Below are 24583 nucleotides of genomic sequence, written 5' to 3'. Positions count from 1 at the left end.
TCTGATAAAGGACTTGAATCCACACTATATAATGAACTCTTAAAACTCAAACATAAGAAATAAGCAGCACAATTTCAAAGGTAAGCAAAATATTTAAATGGATACTTTGCTAAAGACAGCAAAAAAAAAAAAAGCACATGAGAAGATGTTAAACACCATTAGTCATTAGGTAAATGCAAATTAAAAGTACCATTTAATATTACCATATATCTATTAGAATAACTAAATTTAAAATGGCCAATAATGCCAACTGTTGGCAAAGATGTGAAGGGACTCCAATTCTCAGACACTACTGGTGAGAATGTAAAATGAAACAACCAGTATTAAAAAATAGTTCAATAGTTTCTTTAAAATGTAAACATACCTATAATGTGATCAAGCTAACCCTCTCCAATAGAAAAAAAATTGTCTATACAAAGACACACAAATATTCATAGAAGGTATATGCTGGAAATAAATAAAATGATCATTAACAGAGAGAAGCAAATTATACTACCTCTTTACAATTGATATAACTCCGCGCAATAAAAGAAATAAACAATTGACACATGCAACAGCCTGGGTAAATCTCAAACTAGATATGTTGAGAGAAAAATTACTCAGACATACAAGCACATGCTGTATAACTTCATTTATATAAATTTCTAGATAAGACAAACTAATTTATTGTTACAAATCGGATATGTGGTTGCTTTGGAATGGAGGAGTGGGAGGCAGAGGTCTCAGAGAGTCACAAAGGGGATAGGTACGTTTACAATCTTGGTGGTGCTGAGTTTCAGGGACATATACCCATGTTGAAACATCAAATTTAATATTTAAATATTTGTACTTTATTGAGTGTCAATTGTTCATTAGTAAAGGTGCTTTAAACAATATTGCTCAACTTTCTCTGGACTTTCAGAGTAAAACCAAAAATCTTGAATCTGACTGCATAGTTTAATGCCTACATTCTTCACCCTCTGCTCTATCAATGTTTCACCATGTTTCCTGTATTCCAGCTATTCTGATCTCATCTCAGTTCTTCCTATGATCCTCATTTCTTGGCACCAAATGTTTTTTGTATATTTATTTTATTCTCTCTACTTCAGATTCTTTTCCCTCCTTCATTCATCCAGATAATTCCCACTCATCCTTCTAACCTACACTCCATTATTACTTTCCCTGTTGTGCCTCCTTGGACCTCCCTTAGTCACTTACAGGTAAGACTCCCTATGTACTCTTATAGAGCTGGAGAGCTCTTCACAAAGTGCTTATATCCGTCTGCCTTCCTCATTGGTCTATAATCTCCTTGAGACAAAAACTATTTTGTTCTGTACTTAGCATTTCAATCCAAGCTTGGCATAGTGGATAGCACACAGGAGACCCCCCAAAATATTTTTTGAACAAATAAATGAGTAAATAGCAATTATAAACCTAATGGGGGACATAAAGTATTTAATATGTGTTAGAAATATCCGAGTGCTGCAAGAAATCAGGCATGTGCTCAAAAGTTACTTGGCAAGGCAACTTTACTTCTGCAGAAGGATGTGCTACCAGACAGAGTCTGGCAAGCACACAGGTTGGGTAACAAGAAGCTTTTTGTTCCCAAGAGCACCAAGGTTTCTCCCCAGGTTCCTCATTGGCTGAGTACTATGAGGTGTACAGTCTTCCAAAATGTCACCGAGGTTTTACTGTGACTTATTGGGTTACTTAAATAAATATACTTTCAGTTGTTCCACCTCCCTTTGTTCTCCTGTGTCAGAAAAGCCTTCTTGGGGTGAATGTACTCCAACAGGCATGCAACTCTTACTGCTTTACCTAAGTTACTATTTTTTAATGGAGAGATTTTTATCCCTGTTGGTTAGGCCCATCCCTTTTCCTACCTGTTTCCTACCTGTCAAGAGGCTGTTCAGGTATATGGACTTTGGATCTGCTACATCCATTGGCTATGGTGCTATTGTATAACTTTCCATTCTGCTATATTTGCACCCTGGCTATGTTTCTTAAATTTTAAATTTAAGGGTAAATACTATATTCTGAAAATGGACTACTGGACTTCCTATTTCTCACATATGCTAGCACTATGACCCAAACCAGGGCTTTTCCAAAGTCATGTGCAAAAACAATTTAGAGCTTCCAATGCATTATATTTGACACAGACTGTCCTTATAAAGGAAGAAAACAGGAGTCACTCACACACTGTACCAAAAGTCAGTTTTTCCTCACAATGATCTTGTTTTAAGCAAACAGGAAATGGAAATATGGCTCAGCTTGTAATTGGGTGCCATCAAGGACTTTAACCATCATGCTTGCCATTTATTAAGAGAAAAAGACATAATGTGTCATAATCTTAAATCAGAGGGATCTAGCTGGAAATTATAAAAGAGATCATCACAGTTTCAGGGGAGTAATTGTTTCATTGAATAACCATTTCACTTAATTTGGATATGATTGGTGAGAGCCCCTGCTTACAATATAATAGAATGGTGTTCTTCTGGATAAGTCACCTCATTTAGTTCATGCAGCTAGACAAGCATCTATTGTTCAGATGAAAGGCAGCTGATAAGGAAAATCTATTTGTAGTAGAGAAGCATAGAGTGGCAATATAAAGCCATTTAAAATGAGCCATGTTTTTTGTCACAGTCTTCGCATGAATTGCTGTTCTCAAAGTTGAACTCTGATTTAGTATTTTTTGATAATGAATTATTTGTCTTTGTTACACAGATGGGCAAGCACAATATAAAAATAGAATTAGTGATTTCACAGAAATTTTGCTGTTGGGTTAACATTCCTTTGAAATAAGTTTCTTGGCTAGTTTTAGAGTATAATAAGATAAATAAGAGAATTAGTAAGTGAATGAATGAATATTATTAAAAATACATTAATCATGTGTGCAAGGCATTTTGACAGGCACTTTTATACAGGATGTTTTACCTAGTCCTCATAGGAATACTGTGAAACAGGTATTATTTAACAACCTCCTCTTCTCTATCCGTGGATGAGTAAATTAACTGTCAAAGATGGTAAAAGACCAACTGAGACTTATATAGCAGGTATCAAAAATATAACTGGAACCTAAGGCCTAAATCTCATTCTCCAACTCCAAAATCAAATTTGATAAACAATTAAGACCTAAGAATAATTCTGTTTTTATTTTAACTTTGCTGCTAAAGAAATCCTCACAGGTGGTGCTCAGAATAATATCTCAAGAGTTGCTTATTCAATTGCAAAAAAAGAAAATCTGTAAGGGACCATCATGAGAAGTCTCAAAGGCAAAATATTGCCCTGCCTTATTAGAACTGAAGACAATAATTCTCTCAATACACTTGTTGCTAAAAGAAAATGCCAAAATTGATTATGATACAACAGGCTGGCATTTCTTCAATAAAGACCATATTCCTTCCAACTAAGAGGCTGGCAGAAGAAGAGGGGTCTGATGCAAAGATCTGCACTAATTCATTCACCTGAGGCCTTGATGGAATGACCGCCTTGACTCATTCATGAATTTGTTTTTTAGTCATTAGTTTACTGACTAATCATTCCATACTACAACTTAACAAGAAAACCATTTCAAGTAAAGGTAAAACATGCTAAGTGGGACTCAAGGCCAACTAGTCACTAAATGTAACTGGTCCAAATGGGTCTATTCCCTGGGACAAGTGAATGGAAACAGACTCAGAAATTAGAGAGAAAACAAAGAGCTGTTGATCACCAGGGAAGCATAGTGGATATCAGAATCAGTTTGTGTGGGACCTGCCAAAATTCTAACTGCAGTTGTATGTTCCTCAGTAAGGGAGCATGGAAGTGGTCAGAAAGGGATGAGGAAAGTCATTGAAAGGGGAAAATAATGAAAAAAGTTAAAGACAGAATTGTTCAGTACAAAGAGATTATATGTATTGGGTGAGTGTAATATTTTATTATTTATTAACTTTTATTTTTTTAAAAAATTGGAAATTAACACAAAATTCTTCCAATCTAAAGAATGCACAACATAAATCAGATAAAAATGAGAGCCATTATATATATATATATATATATATATATATATATATCACATAAGTCTTGTAACATCCTTATAATATTATCACCTTGTTATAGAACAAGAGATAGTTCACATAAGTAGATTGATCAAGCATTCTTATGGACTTCATGAACATTTGTTAGTAATTAATTATGTATTCCTACTCTTATGAAGAACTATTGCTAGTTCTCATTTCAAAGCAATCTCTTCAATTAACTGTAAAATCATTGATGGCAGAAAAAAATATCATATGACTCTGCCATACACATTTCAGGATCAATGATAGAAGCTTATCTTGGTTTGGTGCCATGGTGCACATTTGTAATCTCAGCCACTTAGGAGGGTGAGGCAAGAGGGGATTGTAAGATTGAGGCCATCCTGAGCAACTTAGTGAGACCTTGTCTGAAAAAACTACAAGGGTTGGGAGTGTAGGTCAGTGGTAGAACACCTCTAGGTTTAATCCCTGCTACCACACATAGGCACACATGCGTGCATGCGTACACACACACACACACACACACATACAAAGCAAAGATTAATTTCCAAAATTTATTGATGAATTGCTTTTCTTGTAAAAGTCTGTACTAAAGATTAAATGAAAATAGGTGAACTTCAATTTCCAGTGGAATGAAGGAAAAGGAGTGAATATAAAGATTGAAATCACAGTTATTTGTGGCACAATCTAGTGTGTTTTACTGGCTCCAAACTTCATGTGTTTTCTAAATCTACTATGCTTTCTTTGTAAGAGTCAGAGGGAAAAACTCCCTTTAAAGAGTTGCTAAATAACACTCTATTATGCGTCGTAGATGAAAAATTGGAATGTGCTAGCTGTAAGTGCCAGGCAGAATGGCCTACTTGTTTAGAGCTTGGGTCTTCAAGCCAGATTGCTTGGCTTCAGATCCCAGTTCTATCACCCAGCTAAGCTATGGTTGATTGTATTATTGTTCCCAATATGCTCTCCTTCCTCCCTCTGAGGAATATCTTTTCCTACCCCACTGGTATCAGATTGACCCCATAAGCATTCCTTAGCTAATAATATGTGAGCAGAATTTTTTTTTTTACTGTCAGAACAGAAGTTTTAAGAGCCACTGCATATCTAGCCATTGATCATTTTCCCTTTTGGCATGAGAAGAACATCATGTCCCTGAGAGAGGCTGCTCTTCTGTCCATGAAACAAAAATCGACTAAAGTAACAGGCTATGAAGGACATCTGACATGAGAAAGAAACATCTGTGGTTGAAAGTCATGAAAATGTTTTTTGAGGATTCATTTAGCTGACCAGCATACTAGTTTTGTTACCTTGGACAAATTACATAATCTCTCTCTCTCTCTCTCTCTCTCTCTCTCTCTCTCTCTCTCTCTCTCTGATCAGGTTTCTTTTTTGGTAAGATGGAGTTGTTATAATGATTAATTAAGTTATGTGGTTAAACTGTGAAGACCAATGCTATATCAGTAAAATTTTCTCTGAAGAAAAATGTCCTAATTTATAGTATAAGTGCCAATTTACGTTGTTATAAATATTATATCACAACGGATTCAAAGCAAACAACATAATGTTACTGAGTGGGGAGTTAGGACATGTCTCAGACAATCAGCCCTAAAGGACAGGATCTGACTCTAGCATACTGCTGAATTTAGAACAGTGTACACAGCAAGCACTCTATTAGTACATATCAAGTAATACACACTACAGAAGGGTTTATTTTCTGAAAATAAGTGACTGAGCAAAATGGTTTTTCAAGTTTCCTTTACATTCTTAAGAACCTACATCGGGAAGGCCACTCAGGCAACTTCAGCATCAGAAATAAACTTAGAGATGACCTGGTATTGCCACTGCATCTTAACAGACAAGGGAAGTGAGGCTCAGGGAGGCCAAATGGCTTGCTGGAAGTCACTGGCTGTAGAAAGAAGCACCATGGCACTTAGTGTCTGGTCTATTCCTTTCCCATATAAACAAACACTATTTAAAAACTGCTATGGAACTGGGTAGGGTGGCACAGGTCTGTAAACTCAGTCACTTTAGAAGCTGAGGCAGGAGGATCATAAGTCCAAGGTCAGCTTTAGCAATCTCTTAAGACCCTGTCTCAAAATTAAAAATTAAAGAGCTGAGTATATAGTGCAGTGGTAGAATGCCTCTGGGCTCAATCACAGTACTGGGGAGGAAAAAAAAGAAAGTAAAAACAAAAATGATAAAATTGCTATGGAAAGGATCAGCAAAGAAAGAAAAAAAAACAAGTATCTGGCCTCTTTATCCCAATTTCAGATTAGGAATAATAATAACAATAAAATAATAACAATAGAAGAATAAAACCAGACTCTGGTCACATTTATTGATAATGCTGTTTTTGTGATTATGACTCCATTGTGAGGAAAATTGTCATTGGATAAAATGTTTAACAGTATTTTATAAAAGTGATGATATTAGGAAGAACTGTAAATGTTACCAATCATTTAAATGTCTAAGTAAGGGTAGTTATTTTGACTATTAGAACAAATGCATCATCTCCTGGCATTCCCTAGTAATATCTACTCCTAAAAATATTACAGTACACCCCCATGCAGTATACTCCAAAATTAGTGCTTTTGAGACCAATAATGCAATGTGTTCATATCTTAAGGTAACAGTGACTCACTTTTGTAACCAGAGAGAGTGGTTACTGGCATATGGAATGCATTGTCATGGATGCCATTTCGCCCCTCTTATCTCCTCTCTTCAATGCACCCTAGGGCTATTATTGAGAGATAATTATAAGGAAAATCACTTTATCAAGTACATATAAACAAATTACAGATATAAATATGTATATAAGAATAAATGTCTAAATAAATGACACAGATAAATCAACTTTCATTGGTTAAAATTAAGCATAAATATCAAGGACATGAAATATACATTTTGCTTTATGTTTTGTCACTTGGCTCTATCAATCTGAACCAGCACAAACTATAAAATGGGAAATAACTTGAACATAACAGCCTTTCATGCTGCCCTAGAATAGGAGGTCAGCCTTAGCTTGGATAATTCATTAGGGAAAGACTGTGTTAGATATTATTGGAACATCACAATATAGAGCATACAATACTTTTGGGGTGTTTGAAATCCAAATTATAGGCTAATGAATAAGGGAAATATTGTACAACTTTTTTAGAATCTATTCTCCTTTGGAGAAACAGCCATAATTATAGACATTCTGTAGGTGGAAGCACTCACACAATCACACATTTTATGGTAACATGAAGGCATAAAATGCTAAGGGATACACTTAATCTGTAAACGTGACCTTAAGATTCCACAGAATGCCTCAGGCCAGAGTTCTCCTAAAAATTGACTTAGTACATTTAAGAGCAAGTATGCTGTGTACTGTGCATGCAGTGCATGCGTGTGTGCACACATGTGCGCGCGACACACACACAAACACACACAATACATCAAACCTCCTGAGTCCCAGCAGCCCCAGGACATTCACTAGATTGAACTAAGCCTGATTTCTTACAGATGGAACAACTAGGTGAGGACTCCAGTGCTTAGTGTAAGAATCCTAAAGCCTAAGTCATGGCTGCCCTCTTCAGTTAGAACCAGTTTTAATTCAAATGACAGTCTTTCCATGCTGATTTTTGTTGTTAACTTTGTTCCATTCTGATTTCCCTTCATAGAGGTCCTAATTTCATAGACAGGACTATATTCCTCTCACAAGGGGGTCGATTACAAATGTAGATTCCTTGACCTCTTCCTAACCTGACAAAGAGCTGGACCTGAGAATCCAAAGTTTTTTTTTTAACAAGCATCCTAGGAAATCTAACACAATCAGGTTTAACTTGGTATAGGACCGTAGTGGATTTTCAATACTAGTATATAAAAGAAAGTATATAGGGTACTGCATTTAACTTGAAAATTTCCAAGTTGTTTCACTCTTTTTTCTTACTGGAACATTTATATTTTATAAGAATGGAACACATAGTGATATTGGAACTCATTAACATAGAGTGTAAGTGCCCTGGTATTCTGAAGGAACTACATCAGGAGGACCTGATTCTGACAAATTTTGCTTTGGATATTTTGGACCATGTTGTTGCTTCTGATGGGATCTCAGTTTAGTGCCTGGCTTGAGGGACTTGAAATTACCACATTCATGTAAATATGATAGGCCTAAATAAATCTGTAGACTTCAGAACATCCTTTACAGAAATGTTCAAGGTTTACAGTGATGTTGCTTCTTAAACTATCTTCAGTTACTTCTCTTTGAATCTCACCTTCATGGCTTACTGATTATATGATACAGGAATGTGATACAATCCTCAAGTCCTCAGTTTCTTCCACTAGTAAATTATATCCAATAACCTCAGAGACTGGAAGGGAGACATGGTTTGTAAGTAAAGAGCAGCTGCCATATACTGAAGCATACCTCTGTAGTGTGTGGTTTAATAGCCTCACTTTATAGATAAGTAACAAGGATTCTGATAATATAAGTGATTTACACAAAATCCCACTAACACCAGAGCCAGAGGCTGACTCCAAACCCTGATATCTTGCTCTCTTTTCATCAACCATCTGTGAGGCATAGTGCCAGGCACCCAGGTGGCACTGAAAGTGCTAGATTTACCCACTTCCTGCCCTACACATTTCTTATCACACTTAAAAAAAAAAATCTCCAATAAGAGATTTTGCAGCTGTGCGATGCACATGCTGATTTCTTGGTCTTTTTGCAATTTTGACAGTCTCAGTTAAAAAGAAACAAACAAACAAATCGATCTCCCTCAACAAAACAATAAAGCATCCATCTGTCTTGCCATTCATACTTACTTGCAGAACAACATAAATACTTCTGGAGGCTTCTGGAGTCTCTAAGACAAGGTGAGGGAGAAGATAAACTCTACCTTTTTGAGTTTGAAAAATGTTATCAGCTGAAGCTTTGGTTCTGAGGCCACTTCAACCACCCAGGGAAAGAGTAGGCTCCCTGACCCTGAAGTCAAGGGCTGAAGCCACTAGCGAAACCCTTTCCAGTCCATTTCTATACTATTCTCCTCCTGGCCACTTTCCCTTCCCCCTCCCACCCTCACGCAGTTGTCTGTGGGCCCGAGCATGCTCCCTGCAGGGCTCAGCACAGGCCTCCCTACCCAGGAACTCAGTCTCCCAGGTTGTCTACACTCTGGCGGTAATAGTGATTGGGGCATAGCGTGGTATCAGGGTTACATCAGTGGAGGGAGGCCCGCGCGCCTATGCTAGGGACGCCTAGGTGGCACCGAGCGCGCCCGCGGGCTGGGCTGGGCTAGGCTGGCGAACGCCAAGCTCCATCCCTCTCTCCGCCCCTCCCTCCCACCCCACTTGCCCGGCCAGCGCTCCCCACGGTGACTCTGGATTGCAGCAAGCCACTGGCTTTTTACCAAATCGGGAGCTGCAGTACGTCCCCCAGCCAGCCCCTACGGAGGGAATAATTTCAGCCCCCTTAGGCTCGCATGGCAATCTTGTGTGACTGGGGCGAGTAGGCGGGCACATCCTTTTACATGCTAATACTGCCCCACCTCCTTTGAACCCTCCTCTAAGCGCCTCGCTTCCTTTTATTTTTATGGGATTTTTTTCTTTTTCTTTTCTTTTTTTTTTCTCCTTTCTTCCTCCTCCTTCTTATTTTTCTTTTTCTTTTTTTTTCTTTCTTTCTTTCTTTTTTTTTTTTAATTTTACCTTCCGGAAATTAATAGGGGGAGAAATCCTTCTTGCTGTCCCTTCCCCCCCCCCCACGCCTTATTCCCCAGGAAGGGAGACCCCAAGACGCTTGGTACTTGCCCGCAGCATTGCTTCCACCTGAGCTCCAGGATGGCTGCGCCGGGCGCAGGGGGCAGAGACCGAAGCGGCCGCTTGGTCTAGGCTCTCGCTCCATGTGCTGGGCGAGCACCGTGTGCGGGTCCCCCAGCGAGCTGCCACTGTCGCAGCCCGGAAGGAATGTGCCCTGTTGTTAAGGACCCTGACTGTTTTACACCAATGATTTGCCACTGCAAAGTTGCTTGCACCAACAACACTCTGTCGTTGATGTTTGGATGCAAGGTAGGACGAGGGGTTCGTGTCTTTTTAATGCATGCTGCCTCCCATGGGGAAGCAAACAATTCCTTTTGTTGTTTATTTATGTGTCTGGCTGTTGGGAGAATGACAGAAGCTTCGCTGCGTTGTCCTCGCAGGATCCGGCTGGGTTTGGGAACCTGGAGAACCCAATGATTTTTCATCGTCCAATGTAGGGATGATGACCCGGTGGTGACAGTACCCTGTCTCTAACAGAGGCTGTGAGAGCAGATACTCCTTGGAAAGGGGGCGCCTTCTCTTGGGATCTCCTTATACATTTAGCTAGTGCCTGAGCTCCTAGACGCTGATTTGAAAGCTAAACTCATCACAGATCACCACCACCTGGAGCCAGCCCACTGGCAAGAGTAACTGAGGTGGTAGATGTAGTCCAGATGAAATTCAACACATCAGTTTGAGATTTAGCACTTTTAAAGATGTTGAGTTTATTTCTGTTTTAAATGAAAATCTGTAGCTAAGATCATGGTTAGCCCTGATTGATTGTCCATTTGAAATAAACAAAAATTTTATCAAGAGGTGCCACAGTTCCTAGTAAAGTTTGTACCAAATAACTGTCCTACCCTGAGTTTTTGCAAAGGGGATTGGTATTCACAAGGAAATGAGGATTGAAGTTTTTTGAAGCAAGTTACCATTCATTGCTCCTTCTCTAAAATATGTTAATAGAGCTTTCTTGTTGCACCTGAGGATGCACTCTCTGAAAAAGATACACCAAACTTGCCATTTGAAAAGTCAGTCCGTGAGTAGACTGAGTACATATCCCTTGCTCCTAGGTAGAAGTCTTTACTTCTTATTTTGGAAAGCTATTATGTTCCTTCAGCTTGTTTATATAGAACATTTCTTGTGGCTATTATGATAACTCTCTAAGGTGCGGTTGGGGGAGATAGAGGGAGAGCTCTTCATCTGAAATAACTAAAAATTCACTTCCATAAGTGAATAAAAGTCACACAATTCCCATTGTTCTGAAAGATAACACTGGAGTCTGAATTGGACAGCTGGTAAACACCTTAGGCAGTAAAGTTAATGAAACATACACATTCAACTTCGCGGCTAGTGCTCAGAGAAGGTGTAGGCTTAATGGAAAAATTGTGAGTCCGGATTGTCTTGTACCTACTGTGCCTAGATAATTTTCTCTTCTCTTGGGGCCTGAGGTTTAGGAAGTGATTTCTGAGACCCCTTTAGGTTAACATTCTTTGATGAAGTCTTTTATAAAATCCTTTAATGGTAAAAGTTATTGCCAAATATTTATATAAGTTTTTCTCATTATGACATTTTTCACCTTATCTTCAGCTTAAAAACCATTTCTCATGGACTGGGGATGTAGTTCAATTGTAGAATTTTTGCCCAGCATTTATGAGGCCTTGGGTTAAATCCCCAACACAGAAAAAAAAATCCTACTAAAGAGAAGCTAGATAATTCTTTTGAAACCCTCAAAGAGATCTTAGAATTGCTGAAGGTTCATGTATTAGTCACTGTCAGCAAGATGTACATGAATGAACAGCACCAATAACGAACTCCCTATTCAACTTGCCACTCCTCCCACACTCTTCTATGCACTCTCTTTTCTAATTGCACTTAGAGAAGCATAAGCGATGGCTACTGTGTAAAATTCATTCCTATGAACTTATGGGAATTTTTTTGCAGGCCTAAATGCTTAGTAACAAATTTCTAGGGAAATTAAACACAAGCTAATAATCAAATAAGATAAACTGTTGGTATGGAGAATGTTGTTAAATATACATTTAACTCTTTTAAGTTCATTTTAAAATAAGTTTTTATTTTAATAAGTTTTATTTAATAAGTTTATATTTTCCCCTGACTTTCAAACCATACTGGAGCAAATTGGTACAATTATTAGCATGCACTTTTTTTTTTTTTAAAGAAGCTGGGTAGTTTAACTTCTTTTTAGTTCTCTTGCTTTTAGGGTGTTTTTGTTGTTGTTTGTTTGTTTGTTTGTTGAAATAAGGGGCACTCAACCACTTGAACCACATTTCCAGTACTTTTTTGTATTTGACTTTTAGACAGAGTCTCACTGAGTTGCTTAGTGCCTCACTGTTACTGAGACTGGCTTTGAACTCGCTATTCTCCTACTTAGCCTCTGGAGCCACTGGGATTTCAGGCATGTGCCACCATGCCTGGCTTGCTTTTAATTTTCTGGTTTAACAAATTTATTTTCTGTGAGAGATTCATGTCAGTAGGATGAAACACCTAAGTAGAGTATGTTGGTTGACACTGAACTTTGTTAAACAAATTAATTCTAAGAAAAAAAATTATTTTGAGAGGTTCTAGCCAAGTATTTGGTATGATAATTCTTAAAATCATTATGTAATGGTATCAATTAAAATAACCATAATTCCCAGATGGTTAGTTATGAACTGGTTAATGAAAGGCTTCTTCCTTAGAATCTTAAATATGAAAATAGTACTAGAAATTTCTACTCTAGCTTTTCTCTAGTGAAGTTTTTTAACACTATATGTCAGAAGAAACAAAATATAATGTAGAAAACTTGCTCATGCAAAATGTGAAACATAACATTTCAAAAGTAGATTTCACATTTTCTAAGTATGTGATTTCTCTTAAGTCTCAGTTTCTTTGTATATAAAACGGCCACAGTGATAACTACTTTCTTACATATTATTATGTTATTATGAGGCTGAAAATTTAAATGAGGTACATGCAGTGCTTAGAATATATTAATTTATTAAGTGATTGGTGCTTTTATATAAGTCATGGTTATTTTCATAGCTCTACTAAGGGGCTTATCACTTCTGAGAGGAACCTAGAATATTAAAATAAATACATGTTCAAAACTAAACAGCTATTTTAGAATCCCTAAAATAGTTGTTTTGAGAAGTTTTTCACCTTTGCTATGAGCTCAACCATTTTTCTTAAAGTTGCCTTTCTTTATTCTAGTTAGACTATTCATATGGATACATATTACATATTAGTAGAACATTTACAAAATGAAGTATATTTATTAGAATCATGCAAAACTGACACTGTTCTTCCACTCAATCAATAAATATTCACAAAAAGCCAGACACTGGTATCATGACCATAACTGGCCTTGTTCTCTATGATTTCAAAGTTAAATGATATGGCAGATGGCTATATTATTTGCAATACTTATTTAAAGAAAAATAAATCATAATGACTTCAACCAAATCTTTAAGCTATATGACAATAAGGAGCTTCCAAAAACTTACATTCCTTGCACTATTTCCCTAGGAAGCGTGAAAATTAGATTATTATGAAGGATATTTATTTTCTTTCATATAAGATACTTAGCATGGCAAAGTCTAAAACCTTGTTTATGTGTAGGTCAGTCTGTTTCAAAAATACAAAAACTGTCTGTTCTTATTATCCCAAACCTATTAATGGTTTGAAGGATGCTCAGCAATTTGAACATTCAAAGTAGAACCCCCAAATTAGTTTGTCACTTGTTATCTCTAGGGCCCTTCTTGCTGCATGTTGACTATGATTCTATTTAGTTAACTGACTATATGACTTGTGACTAAATATGCAGTGTCTTTCTCTGCTAGTCTATCTCCTAGGCACTGTGATAAATGTTACAGATGCAAATGTAAATATGTCACCATTCCTTTCTTCCAGAAATTCTGAGTCTATTGATGGAAGCAATTCCACTTTTTTCCCCTAAAGTACAGAGTACCCACAGGAACCTGGCTTTAAGTCTCTTAAGAAAAGCTAAAATATCTTGGTTCTAAAGAATTTTCCCATTATAGCAATTCTCTTTTCCCCCAGTCCATTGCTATTATTAAACATCACAATTTATGGAAATGAACTTTCCATGGAAAAGGAGGATTTCTAAAGGCTACTTTTTTCCTTTCATAGTAATTTATGTGTCATGATCAGAAAACAGACATCAGCTTTACCTTCACCTGTTTCCTTCACCTATGGAGATTCATATTCTAAATGTAATTTTAAGTTCCAGCCTTTATATCATTTCTCTTTTCTTTATCTTGTGCATAGCTGCATCACTAAGAATAGTAGTCCCTGTGTGTCCTTCTGCTCTTACCCTCCACTTCTAGTCATGAACATATCCAGGCAAAAAGAACAGAAAAGGAAGGATATTATAATTTTTCTTAATATACTAAAAGTAATTTTTAAAGTTTCTCTACAATGATTCGTTTGCTTTCTTGATTTAAAAGAAAGGTGTAATTGAAATATAGTTCAGGCTAAAAATGGACAAATGACCAGAGTAGAAATTTCTTGAAAAAGGATACATGGCAAAATGCTGAACATCATTAGACTTCAGAGAAATGCAAATCAAAACCACAATAAGCTATGACCTCATATCTGTCAGGATGACTATCCAAAAAGATAAGCAACAACAAGTGTTGATAAGGGTGTGGAGACAAAGGAAATCTTGTACACTGTTGGTAGTGATGTAAATATGTACAGCCATTATTTTTAAAAAATGTAAGGAAGATGAGTGTGGTGACAAACATCTGTAATTCCAGCAACTGGGAAGGTTGAGGCAGGAGGATTATAAGTTTGAGGCTAGCCTAAGCAAAGTAGCAATGTCATAAGCAACTTAACAGGAACCTGTCTCAAAATAAAGAAATAAAAAAGGGCAGAGGTGAAGGTATAACTCAGCTGTAGAGTGCTCCTTGTTTCAATTCCCCATACTGGAAAAAAAATAGAGTATGGAAGTTTCTTATAGTACAAAATTTGAACTACCGATTATCTATCAATCCTTCTTCCAGACATATATTCAAAGGAAGTGGAAGTGGCACCTCATAGAGATATCTGCCCCCTCATGCTAATTGCACAGTGTTCCTAATTGCCAAGACATGGAATCAATCTATGGGTCCATAAACAGATAAATAAAGAAGTTGTGTTGTGTGCCTGTGTGTGTACACATATGTATATGTGCACACATGTATGTACATGTATGTTTTTATATGCTCTTATACAAGGTAACTAACTGTAAGATAATAGAAATGTTTATTGTATTGACTGTAGTAATCACTTCAGTAGGTACAACAAAGCATATTGTATACCTTTTGTCTATAATATAAATATGCACACACATACAATTTTTTTAAAAAAAGATATGGTTTAAACTTTAGGTAACCTCTCTTTTTTTCCCAATAGCCATTTGTTAATATAATAGTTCAAACCATTAAATCAAACGACTAAGCCCTTAGGCCAAATCATTTGCCTTTAATATCCTCTTTGATGTATTAATATAGAAAAAAGTTTTGAAAATGTTGTAAAATCCTATAATCTACTTTTTCCAGTGAATGTTTGGACATCTCAAACTTCTCTACTCAAAGGAAAGAAATCATATTGTAGAAAACAACTTTGCTTTTTCTACGTAGTGACTCCTCAAAAGGAAGAGGAAGAGTAAGGAGAAAGTTAAAATGGACAAAAATAGGAAAAAGAAGAAGGAATTGAAAAAAGATGAGTCCAGCTACTACAGAGGTAAAGGGAAGGAAGGTGAAAAATAATTTGGTTTGATCAAATACCTAAGCACTATTTTAGGTGCTTTACAAGTGTATTTGTTCCAATCTCCATAGTTTTTAGGCAAGCAGAGAAAGGAGATAGGGAAGCAGGGAGAATAGCATAGGATGATGTGAAGAGAAAGGAGAAAGAAGGGGCAGTGGGTTGTGGGTTCCTAACTCTAGAGGGTGCTCTTACACTCACCCAAGAACAGAGAGACTGTCAGCACCTCCCTGGTGGACAGTTCCCTGAAACCTTCTGGTTTCCTACACCTCTTCCAGATGTGCTTTTCCTGCTTAGGAAGTTTGCACAGAGAAGTGGTTTTGTTTGCTCCTTCCTTTATTTGAATAAGACCAACATTGTTGTAAAATTTTGGTTCTAGAAGATTCATCAATTGATATATCAGTGTGTGTATTTCTGCTATTGGTAGGACACATTTCCTCTCAGTATTTTGAATATTGAAACATGAATTTTTGTATTATTCTTTGTTTTTACTTTATAGTAATATATGTTGTTGAAATAAATTAGAAAAAGAAATTCAAAAAGAAAACAAATTTTAGAAAACACATATAGTCCCAGAGGATTAGATATAAAATTGGTAATATTTTTATGTATAGTTTTGTTCTTCTTGACCTATATATATAGGTTATTTGAGAAATGTTGTTGTTATTACATTGGCTTTGCATATGAATATATTAATTTATGTTAGCCTTTGCAAACATATTTTAATAGCTCTATGATAGTTAGCTGTCCTTATCTTTGGATATTTAGTTTTCTCCCGCATTTTCTGCTGTTAAAAATAAATCAAAATTACCAAGTTAAGGAATAAATCCTTTTTGAACATGAAATTATTTTGGATAGGATAGAATAAATAAAATTACTGTCAGTATTCTTTAATTTTGCTTGATGATTGGTATTGCTACATTTATTTTAAAGATGACTGTATAAATTTGCACTGCATTCTCAAGCTTTAAATTGTTTCATTCTATACCATAAGGATTTATGAATAAAAGACAATCTAGCTTATTCTCCTGTATATAGGATTAAAACTTTGTTAAACTGTATATTAATAGAAGTCTCGTGACTATATTGATGTGTCTCATCTTAAATTCTTCAGTCCAGTATTCAGTGCTGGGTGCAGCGGCATACATCTATAATCCCAGCCTCTCAGAAAGCTGCAGCAGGCAGAATGTAAGTTTCAGGCCAGCCTGGAATAGAATACCCCTGAATTCAATTGCCAGTACGCAGGTTGGGAGAGCGGAATATCTAATATTCAAAAATTCCAAATGTTCAAAATGGATACATTAAAGGAACATCTATTTACATTATGGAAGCATTCGTCTCTGTACTAACACACATGCTGACTTGTTATCATTTACCAGATAATTTTCCATGCTTTACAAATGTCACCTCAATTATCCTCACAGTAACCCTTTGAGATGAATATATTAGTTATCCTGATGATATCTGTGGGGAAACTGAACCATGAATCTCTGCTGAAATTGTCAACATTCCCAAAGTCACACAACTCTTAAGTAATGAAGCCAAAATTCAAGCCTGAGTGGTTCAGATCAATAGCCTATGCTTATTTCCAGAATAAATGTAGTTCTCTTTCAAATAACAGGTTCCTTCTTACAACTTGCAAAAATATCATTTACACTCACATTTCTGGGAAGATACCCGAATTTGAATGCAAGGCACACTTATCAGTGAATTCAGCCTTGTTGGACAACCTATTTCTTCTTAGAGAAATTTGATGCAGCACACCATTTTTCATAGTATTTATGCTCTCATTTTCCACATGAGGTTACTAAATCATATAGACAGGAGGTGCCTTGCTCAAGGTCACACAGCAAGTCATAGCTATAACTAGGTCTCCTAATTTCTAACTCAATGTCCTTCTTTCTATGTCATGAACTCTAACTAAGAACTAGAAGTCCTGAGAGTCAAGATAATGAAAGAATTTTACATGTTTCATGTCTAGGAAGCAGGAAAAATAACACCCTCCCTGAAGGACTATTAAAAGAATTAAGTGAGATACTACATATGGAAGCATTTAGCACAATGCCTGTCTGTGGTGAATTCTTAATGTGTGTTTCTTTCCTTTGCCTTTCATAAGCCACTATGCATGCTGGTGAAGAAAGTGGAAATTGTCAATAGAATAGTGTTCAGTAAAGTAACTTGAAATTTATCCATCAGTAAATGAGGTAAATTTTGATCTATCTACATATTATTAAAGTGTTTCAATGTTCTAACAGGGAGAAGCCAGAAGTTTACATAATTTATACCCCCCCAAATATTCCTAGATTAAAATTGACCCAGAAGGAGAAAATGAAAAATGAGCTTATGAGTGAAACAGGTGCTTTGCTAGTCTCAAACAAGTAGGCTACATGGGCCTTGTGTCACTTTTGATAAAGTATTCTTGCCAGTTCAAGTTCTTTTAAAGCTTATCATAAGTAAACAAAAAAATGAGGATAAAAAACCAAATATTAAAATTAAGAAGCGTTTACTGTTATGCTACCATTAAAATATGTTCATAAAAACGAGTGTTGAGTCATCAAAATCAGGATCCTGAAAATGCTCACACATTTTATGGGGCTTTTTGCCTTGTAGTCACTCATGGATACCAGGTCATAATCCAAGGCTCATTTAGTGAAATCACCACAGTCCCTCCTGAACTAAAAATCACCTCTGGATTCCTATGGTACCTCCTACTTAATGCTTGCACCTTAATTGTACCATATTCATTTTAAGTTCTATTTACTTGTCTGTTTGCCCATCTGAACTGTGAGCTCATCAGAATCAGAGACTATATATCATAATATTTAGAAGAGTTCCTTAAAAATCTAGCAAGTAGAGCTGTTTCTGTTCCACAAAAAGATAATCAATGAATATTTGCTGAATGAATGTGTGAGAAATAGATTTGTCCATAAATGTTTACTGAATGAATATGTGAAAAAAAATAAAGGTTGCATATTTTGTTATTGTTCTTTTATCATTTTCCCTTAACAGTTTGCCTCAGAGGACCTCTTATGTTATTAAACTTCCAAGAGATCATGTTCTCTGAAATATGTAGAATATGTCTAACCCTGGTATGGTGGATCATTTTTTGTCAACTTGATAGGGCCATGGGGTAACTAGAGATTTGGTCAAATATTACTATGACAATTAAAAGTTGCTTCTGAATGAGATTAAAATTTGAATTGGTAGATTGAATAAAACAGATTGCCCTCCCTAATATGTATGCAACTTATTCAACCAATTAAAGACCTGAGTAGAACAGAGAGACTGAACAAGAGGAAACTCCTCCTGCCTGTGTTGAGTTGGAGCACAGGTGTTTTCTTGCCTTTGAACTTGAAGTGAGCATTATCTTGGGTTTTGATCCTGGAGTCTTTCAGACTGGTATTTATACCACCAGCTTTACTGATTCTCAGGTCTTTGTACTGGTGCTAGAACTGCATATTGGCTCTCTTGGGTCTCCAGCTTGCTGACTACAGATCTTAGGACTTTGCCCTGCATAATAATGGGAACCAGTTCAGACACGGGTAATATTAGTCAGGTTTCTCCACAGAAACAAAACCAGAAGCTAAATATTTCTATGTATTGCTTCTCTTCATCTTTTTCAAGGTGACTAAATGTAATCTGGGCTTTCTAAATTATTATTCTAGGTCAGAAAGGAAAACGAGTTGGCTTTGGAGTCAAATCTACCATTGAGCTCTATGGTTCAACTTTTATTTTTATTTTTTTGGAAATGTTGAAAGAAAAAGATATCAGAAAGTAGTGGCATGACATAGAATGTGCTCTTTTTCCTTGGACAGAAGTGGGAAGGGACAATGGAAACAGAGAAGGGAACATTAGATTATTTTCTGCTCTGTCCTATCTAGACCAAGCAGAGATACTGGTTAAGTCTGGAGTCCTGGACAGGTAAACAGAAGTAGGTCTCAAGTCCTGAAGGTAGAGATTGGTATTATCTCTGACCTTAGGGAAGCTCTTTTGCCTGAATTTCAGTTTTCTCATCTATATAATGGAGATAATATATAGTTAGTGGGTTTGTTACACCAGACAAATAAGAAAGCAACAAATACAATATCTGTTATATACTATCTATTAAATAAATTCTAGTTTTATTCCTCTCTGTCTCCTCACAGTTCCTTTCCATTTTACTTTTATTTGTGTTGGGATAGTATGAAATAGTCCACAAAACTTTTTCACTTTGATATGTATGACTCAGGAGCATTAAAGAAGAGAGTTCAGTATGTGAATCAGATCTGATATTAACTGTATCCTTCATTGAGTATGTACCAACTGCCTTCACTTTGCTAGGGAAGATTTTATGTATCATTCTTAACATATTATGGATATATCCCATTTTCTCTTGTTTGAAGTAGTGCTGACATAACTTTCCTTGCCCCATGATTTCATCTCAGAATCTGTGAGAAGATCCTTCTGGCCCCCAGAGTGCCTTCCAGGTGAGCACACACTCAGAATCATGTGTGTTGTTATAGCTTTGTTACCAGAGATGTTCATGCCTGAAGAAATCTAAGTAGCTAATTCTTTTTCTAACATCTTCCTGAGAAAATTTAACTTTAAATATCAGTAAACCTTATTTTCTTTATTTAAAAGGCCAAATGATCATCCAAAAGAAATAGTCTCTGGAATTCTTCAGGCTTCCTAATCCCCAAATAAACTTTTTGTGAGTTCTATAAAATGAAAACATTTTTCTCTCTGTGCTTGAGCCTTGTTCATTGCCCTTTGCTGGAGCTATTTCCCCAGCAAATTGCTGTGGTTGGTCTCTTAAGCCAGAGGGAAGAAAAAAGGTTTTATAATGAAAATGCTGACAGGTTCTTATCTACGGCAGTATGAGTGGGGATGCTATGATCTCATTTATTGTAGAAACCGGATGCCTGTTTTGGCTGAAGGGAGAGAAGGCATCCTTCAAAGCTCTAAGGTTTTAAATTTTTATCTTGAAAAGTTTGTGAGGAGGAAAAAAATAGCTCTGCGGAAATAGGAAATTATGACTACACAAACTGTACCTTTGTTCATCCAATAAAGTCGTAAGTTGAATTTCAACAACTAGATTTCAAAAGCCTAGACCTTAGATCTCAAATGAAGGTGGTCATAGAGTTTCAGAGGCTGTAAATGGGGGTTGTATATTTTCTTGCTGCAGAGAGGACTTACCTTTTGTAATGTCTATATATGACTAACTAGAAAGAATCCCCAATCTTGATTTTGTTCATATTTAAAATAATGTCTATCATTTTCATTTATATAGCATTCTGAAACAAGTGAATCTTTTGTTCTTCAATAGCTCTAGGAGGACGATATTTTACAAATGAGGAAACTAAATCACATTGAGTTGAAAATTCTCTTCACTAGAGACATTCAAGTCTCAGGTTAAAGTCCACTTCTCCAGGATATTCAGGTGATCAGATAACTAATTGGGACTTGACTGGCTGTCCTTTGAAGTTCCTTTAATAGACATCCTATAGCATTAAATCTTGCTTAAGTTCACATAGTCTAGAGTGGTGGCACTGAAGTTAAGTCTAGAATTTAGAGTACAAGCTCATGAAGATTCCCTCCTTTTTCTTGTTTGTTCCCCGTTAAGCATTTCTTAGGGACTGACCAGGCTTCCAAAGCACAGAACCAAAATATATGATACAAAGAGAAGTGGAAAGAGCTGATGCTTGTCCCATAACACTGACTGATGTGATCAAAGTTAAGTGTGTATTATGGAGGTGAATCTGGAAGAGTGAAGGGTACATGGTGCTAGGGCCTCAGAGAATGCATACCAGTCAAGTGAAGTTGCTCCTGTCAAGGAAGACAGATGTGCATTTCAGACAGTAAAGGCAGAAGTAGTGAATGACTTCAAGGTATTAGTTCCTTCTTTCCTTTGGTTTCTAACCTCTTATAAGCAACTTCTAACTTGGAAATACAGTGTTTGCTGTTCTCCTGGGAAAGATAGAGGTATTTGTTGGACTCGCTGAAGGCACTGATGGATTTATCTTTTATTCTTTACAACTCACTTCAGGAGTCCAGGACCTGGATATTCACTTCCTACTTTCAGTCAAATCAGTTTCATGTCAGCTTTCACTATTTCACTATCAGTTATTTATACTTTTAATGTCATGCCAAGAACCTCAGTGATTTTCAAGTGTCATATGTCTTTCCCTGAAAAATGAAAATCTTTATTGTAAAAATGGCCTATGGGTTAGATATTTGTTGTTCTGATTTCACTCAGCTTTCTACTAACAACCAAAGTCTAGATATTTCCTTGTGGGACTACGTTCGCTAGGCCTGGTTAATTTTTAGATATTACCTGACTCCTATGCACTTTTTTTGTTCTATTCATGTGGACACAGAAATATAATTCCTATTTTTTTGACCAAAAAAGACACCTCAAAATGTGTTTTAAACTAACAGAGTTAGCTGGTGTGCCATTTTGAATGAACATTTGGCTTTGATGTATGTTAGTCTTCTGTATGTAGTCATCTTTAGGGACGAGAACTATCTGGGAAACCCTAAACCTTCTCTCCTAGTTGTTTAGTACTTTTTTCCCTTTACATTTAATTGATGATGTTTTATTTTACTTTTAGTTTCTTTCTGAAGCAGTTTAGGAAATCTGTGCAGCAACTTCTATTCTGATGTAACTGAATTTTTAGTAAATTAAGAGATAATAAATGAACTTAAATAGATTTGCAGAGGTTCAGCTTTTTATTTTTTTTCCAGCTGGTTAAATATCTAGAATGCTTTCTTACTTCCTGTCTGAAGAAGCAGATTTGCTAATATGATTTTCTTTAGTCCCAGAATATTAATGATAAGGATTTGGTGTTTTGTCTCATAGATGATGGTGGCTTTGAAGATCTTTATTAACCATCGCAGACTCAGTTCTATTTAATCGGATTCCATGTTAAATTGTAGTGAATCTATCAAGGTGTTTTGGTATGCTGTTCAGAAGGTATTAATGGAATAGTGTACTCAGTGTATCTGCATTCGCATACTTTCAAATAAATAGTCTTGACATACTGACAGTCTAAAGTTCCTCCTGGAATCATTGACTATTCAGAGCCCCGAAAGCACACTCTGTGTAACTGCTTTTGGCTCTGAATCATCTATCACTTTGTACTGTTATTTAATTGTTTCATATAAACATTCTACTTGCCAGCAAGAACACTATTGATTTATTTAGCAAATAAATTAAGTATTGCCTTCTACATTTATTTGCCCAATAGCTTATAATGGTATGAACTTTTTCCAAGGAGGGAGGTCAAAGAAATTTTAATAGTGTCCATGCCTATCCTTCAGGATTCAGTTTATGTCATCCCCTCATGGAAGGCATTGCTGGCCACCATGTCCTCTCTGCTCCCATGGAGCCATGAACTTCTTTCTATCATATTGAGCTAAATTGTCAGAAGGCTCTAAATATTACTAGCTATCAGAGTCAGGGACTTATCTTGAACATTAGTACTGCAAGGTACTAATGTAGTGCTTGCAGCATACTAAATGCTCAATGTATTATGTTTATTGAATGACTGGTTTTTGTAATTTTTAAATTACATAAGCAATTGAAACCCAGTGTCATCTTCAAAGAAGAAAGACCTGACTTTCTGTTAAATTTTCCATGCCTCCTCTATGATTCCTTATATACTTCATTTTTAGGGTGTTTTTAGCTGCACATAATTTATGTTGAATTCCACTTCATAAGACCAGAAGGAAAAATAAGATGTTTGATAAATATACATGGAATGAACAAATAAATGAATCTCCTCAATCCTTAAGACTGAGATCTACAAGTTGGTTGATAGGTACTTGATGAGGGAATAGATGGATACATGACAAACTGTAAACATAACTTTCACTGTAAACTATATTTTGTGAGTTTGTTTACATCCATATTAAAACAATTTATAATTTTCTAGAAGCTGGAAGGTATTTGCTGTTTTTATTGCTTATAAGATTATAAAAGATTTTTTCTTTCAGACAGCTTCAGTATCCAGGTGTTGTCCAGTGTCTTTAGGAGAACCAAATGATTTGTAGTTGGATTTATAAGGTGAGTTGCTCTGCTACTTCATAGGATGAAGTTTAGCTCTAGTATGACCCCAGGTCTCTGGGCCTTACTGCTCCAGTTTCCTGGATTTACTATAAACATGTAGCCACAAAATGGTCCAAGGAAATGAGATCTCAGAAAATTCCCCAGAGTCTAGTGAGCTTCTCAACACCACTATATTATCCATACCTACTAGAGTTACCAATTTCTGTAACATTCTCTGGAATTATTTCTGCTTAAACCTCATTTGTTTTTTATTTATTAGCTAAACTACTTTGAATGTTTTATTCTCATAAAGAAATTCTTCTGGCCAGCTAAGCAGAACTGTTAGACTGTTTTCTAAAAGCAACCAGCTAAAAAGTTCTTAAATTAACTAACAAGCCACATCAAATTCTTTCTAGAAGCAAGAATGTGCATGTGTGTATGTGTTCATATGTCTACTTCAATAAAAAATGTACAGGTAAATGAATAAAACAGTAATTATCTACAGATTCAGGTTAAGCAGGGCTTCTGTCTAGAAGAACCAATCAAATAGAGGGAGATGAGAGTGATTTGTGAAAATAAGAAAATGAATGAATTGGTAAAAGCTCTGATCAATGGTGGTTGAGCAATTTGAATATCAAAATACTCCACACTTTAAAATTATTATACTGGTATGAATTCTGGGCCACCTGTAGAAAATTTAGGTTGTATACTACATGAGGGCCAAGACCTGCTCTTATTTATGTATTATTCTACCACTAATGTTCAGCATGATACCTAGCACATAGTAAGTGCTTATGAATATTTGCTGTATATATGAAAGAAAGATGGTCTAGGTAGTAATCTTCTTCTGTCACTAGGGAAATGGAGATCCAGGGAAATAGATATCATTCCATTCATTTACAAGAGAAATGAGCTAAATTCGTTCTCAAACCCAGGTCTGCCTAACATTGAGTAATGTACTCTGAAGTGAATGTTGTTTTTTTCTTTTAAATTCTTTGCAGGAAAAAGGAAATAAAACTTTGAG

General features: G+C 36.2%; 1 protein-coding gene across 2 annotated transcripts in view; it reads left to right on the top strand.

Annotated features, from left to right (window-relative positions):
• Window positions 1–24583, top strand: part of Dlg2 (discs large MAGUK scaffold protein 2) — a 2013368-nt gene that overhangs the window by 844819 nt on the left and 1143966 nt on the right. The window contains exon 1 of one of the 2 annotated variants that reach the window (XM_026384678.2): window positions 9936–10037. The exons of the other annotated variant lie outside the window; for it this stretch is intronic. Coding sequence (XP_026240463.1) covers window positions 9936–10037 — 102 coding nt within the window. Of the gene's footprint in view, window positions 1–9935; window positions 10038–24583 lie in introns of those variants that run through there. 2 annotated transcript variants of the gene reach the window in all.

The sequence above is a fragment of the Urocitellus parryii genome, chromosome 4 (genome assembly GCF_045843805.1).
Source record: "Urocitellus parryii isolate mUroPar1 chromosome 4, mUroPar1.hap1, whole genome shotgun sequence".
NCBI lineage: Eukaryota > Metazoa > Chordata > Mammalia > Rodentia > Sciuridae > Urocitellus > Urocitellus parryii.
This window is presented reverse-complemented; position numbering and strand designations above follow the sequence as displayed.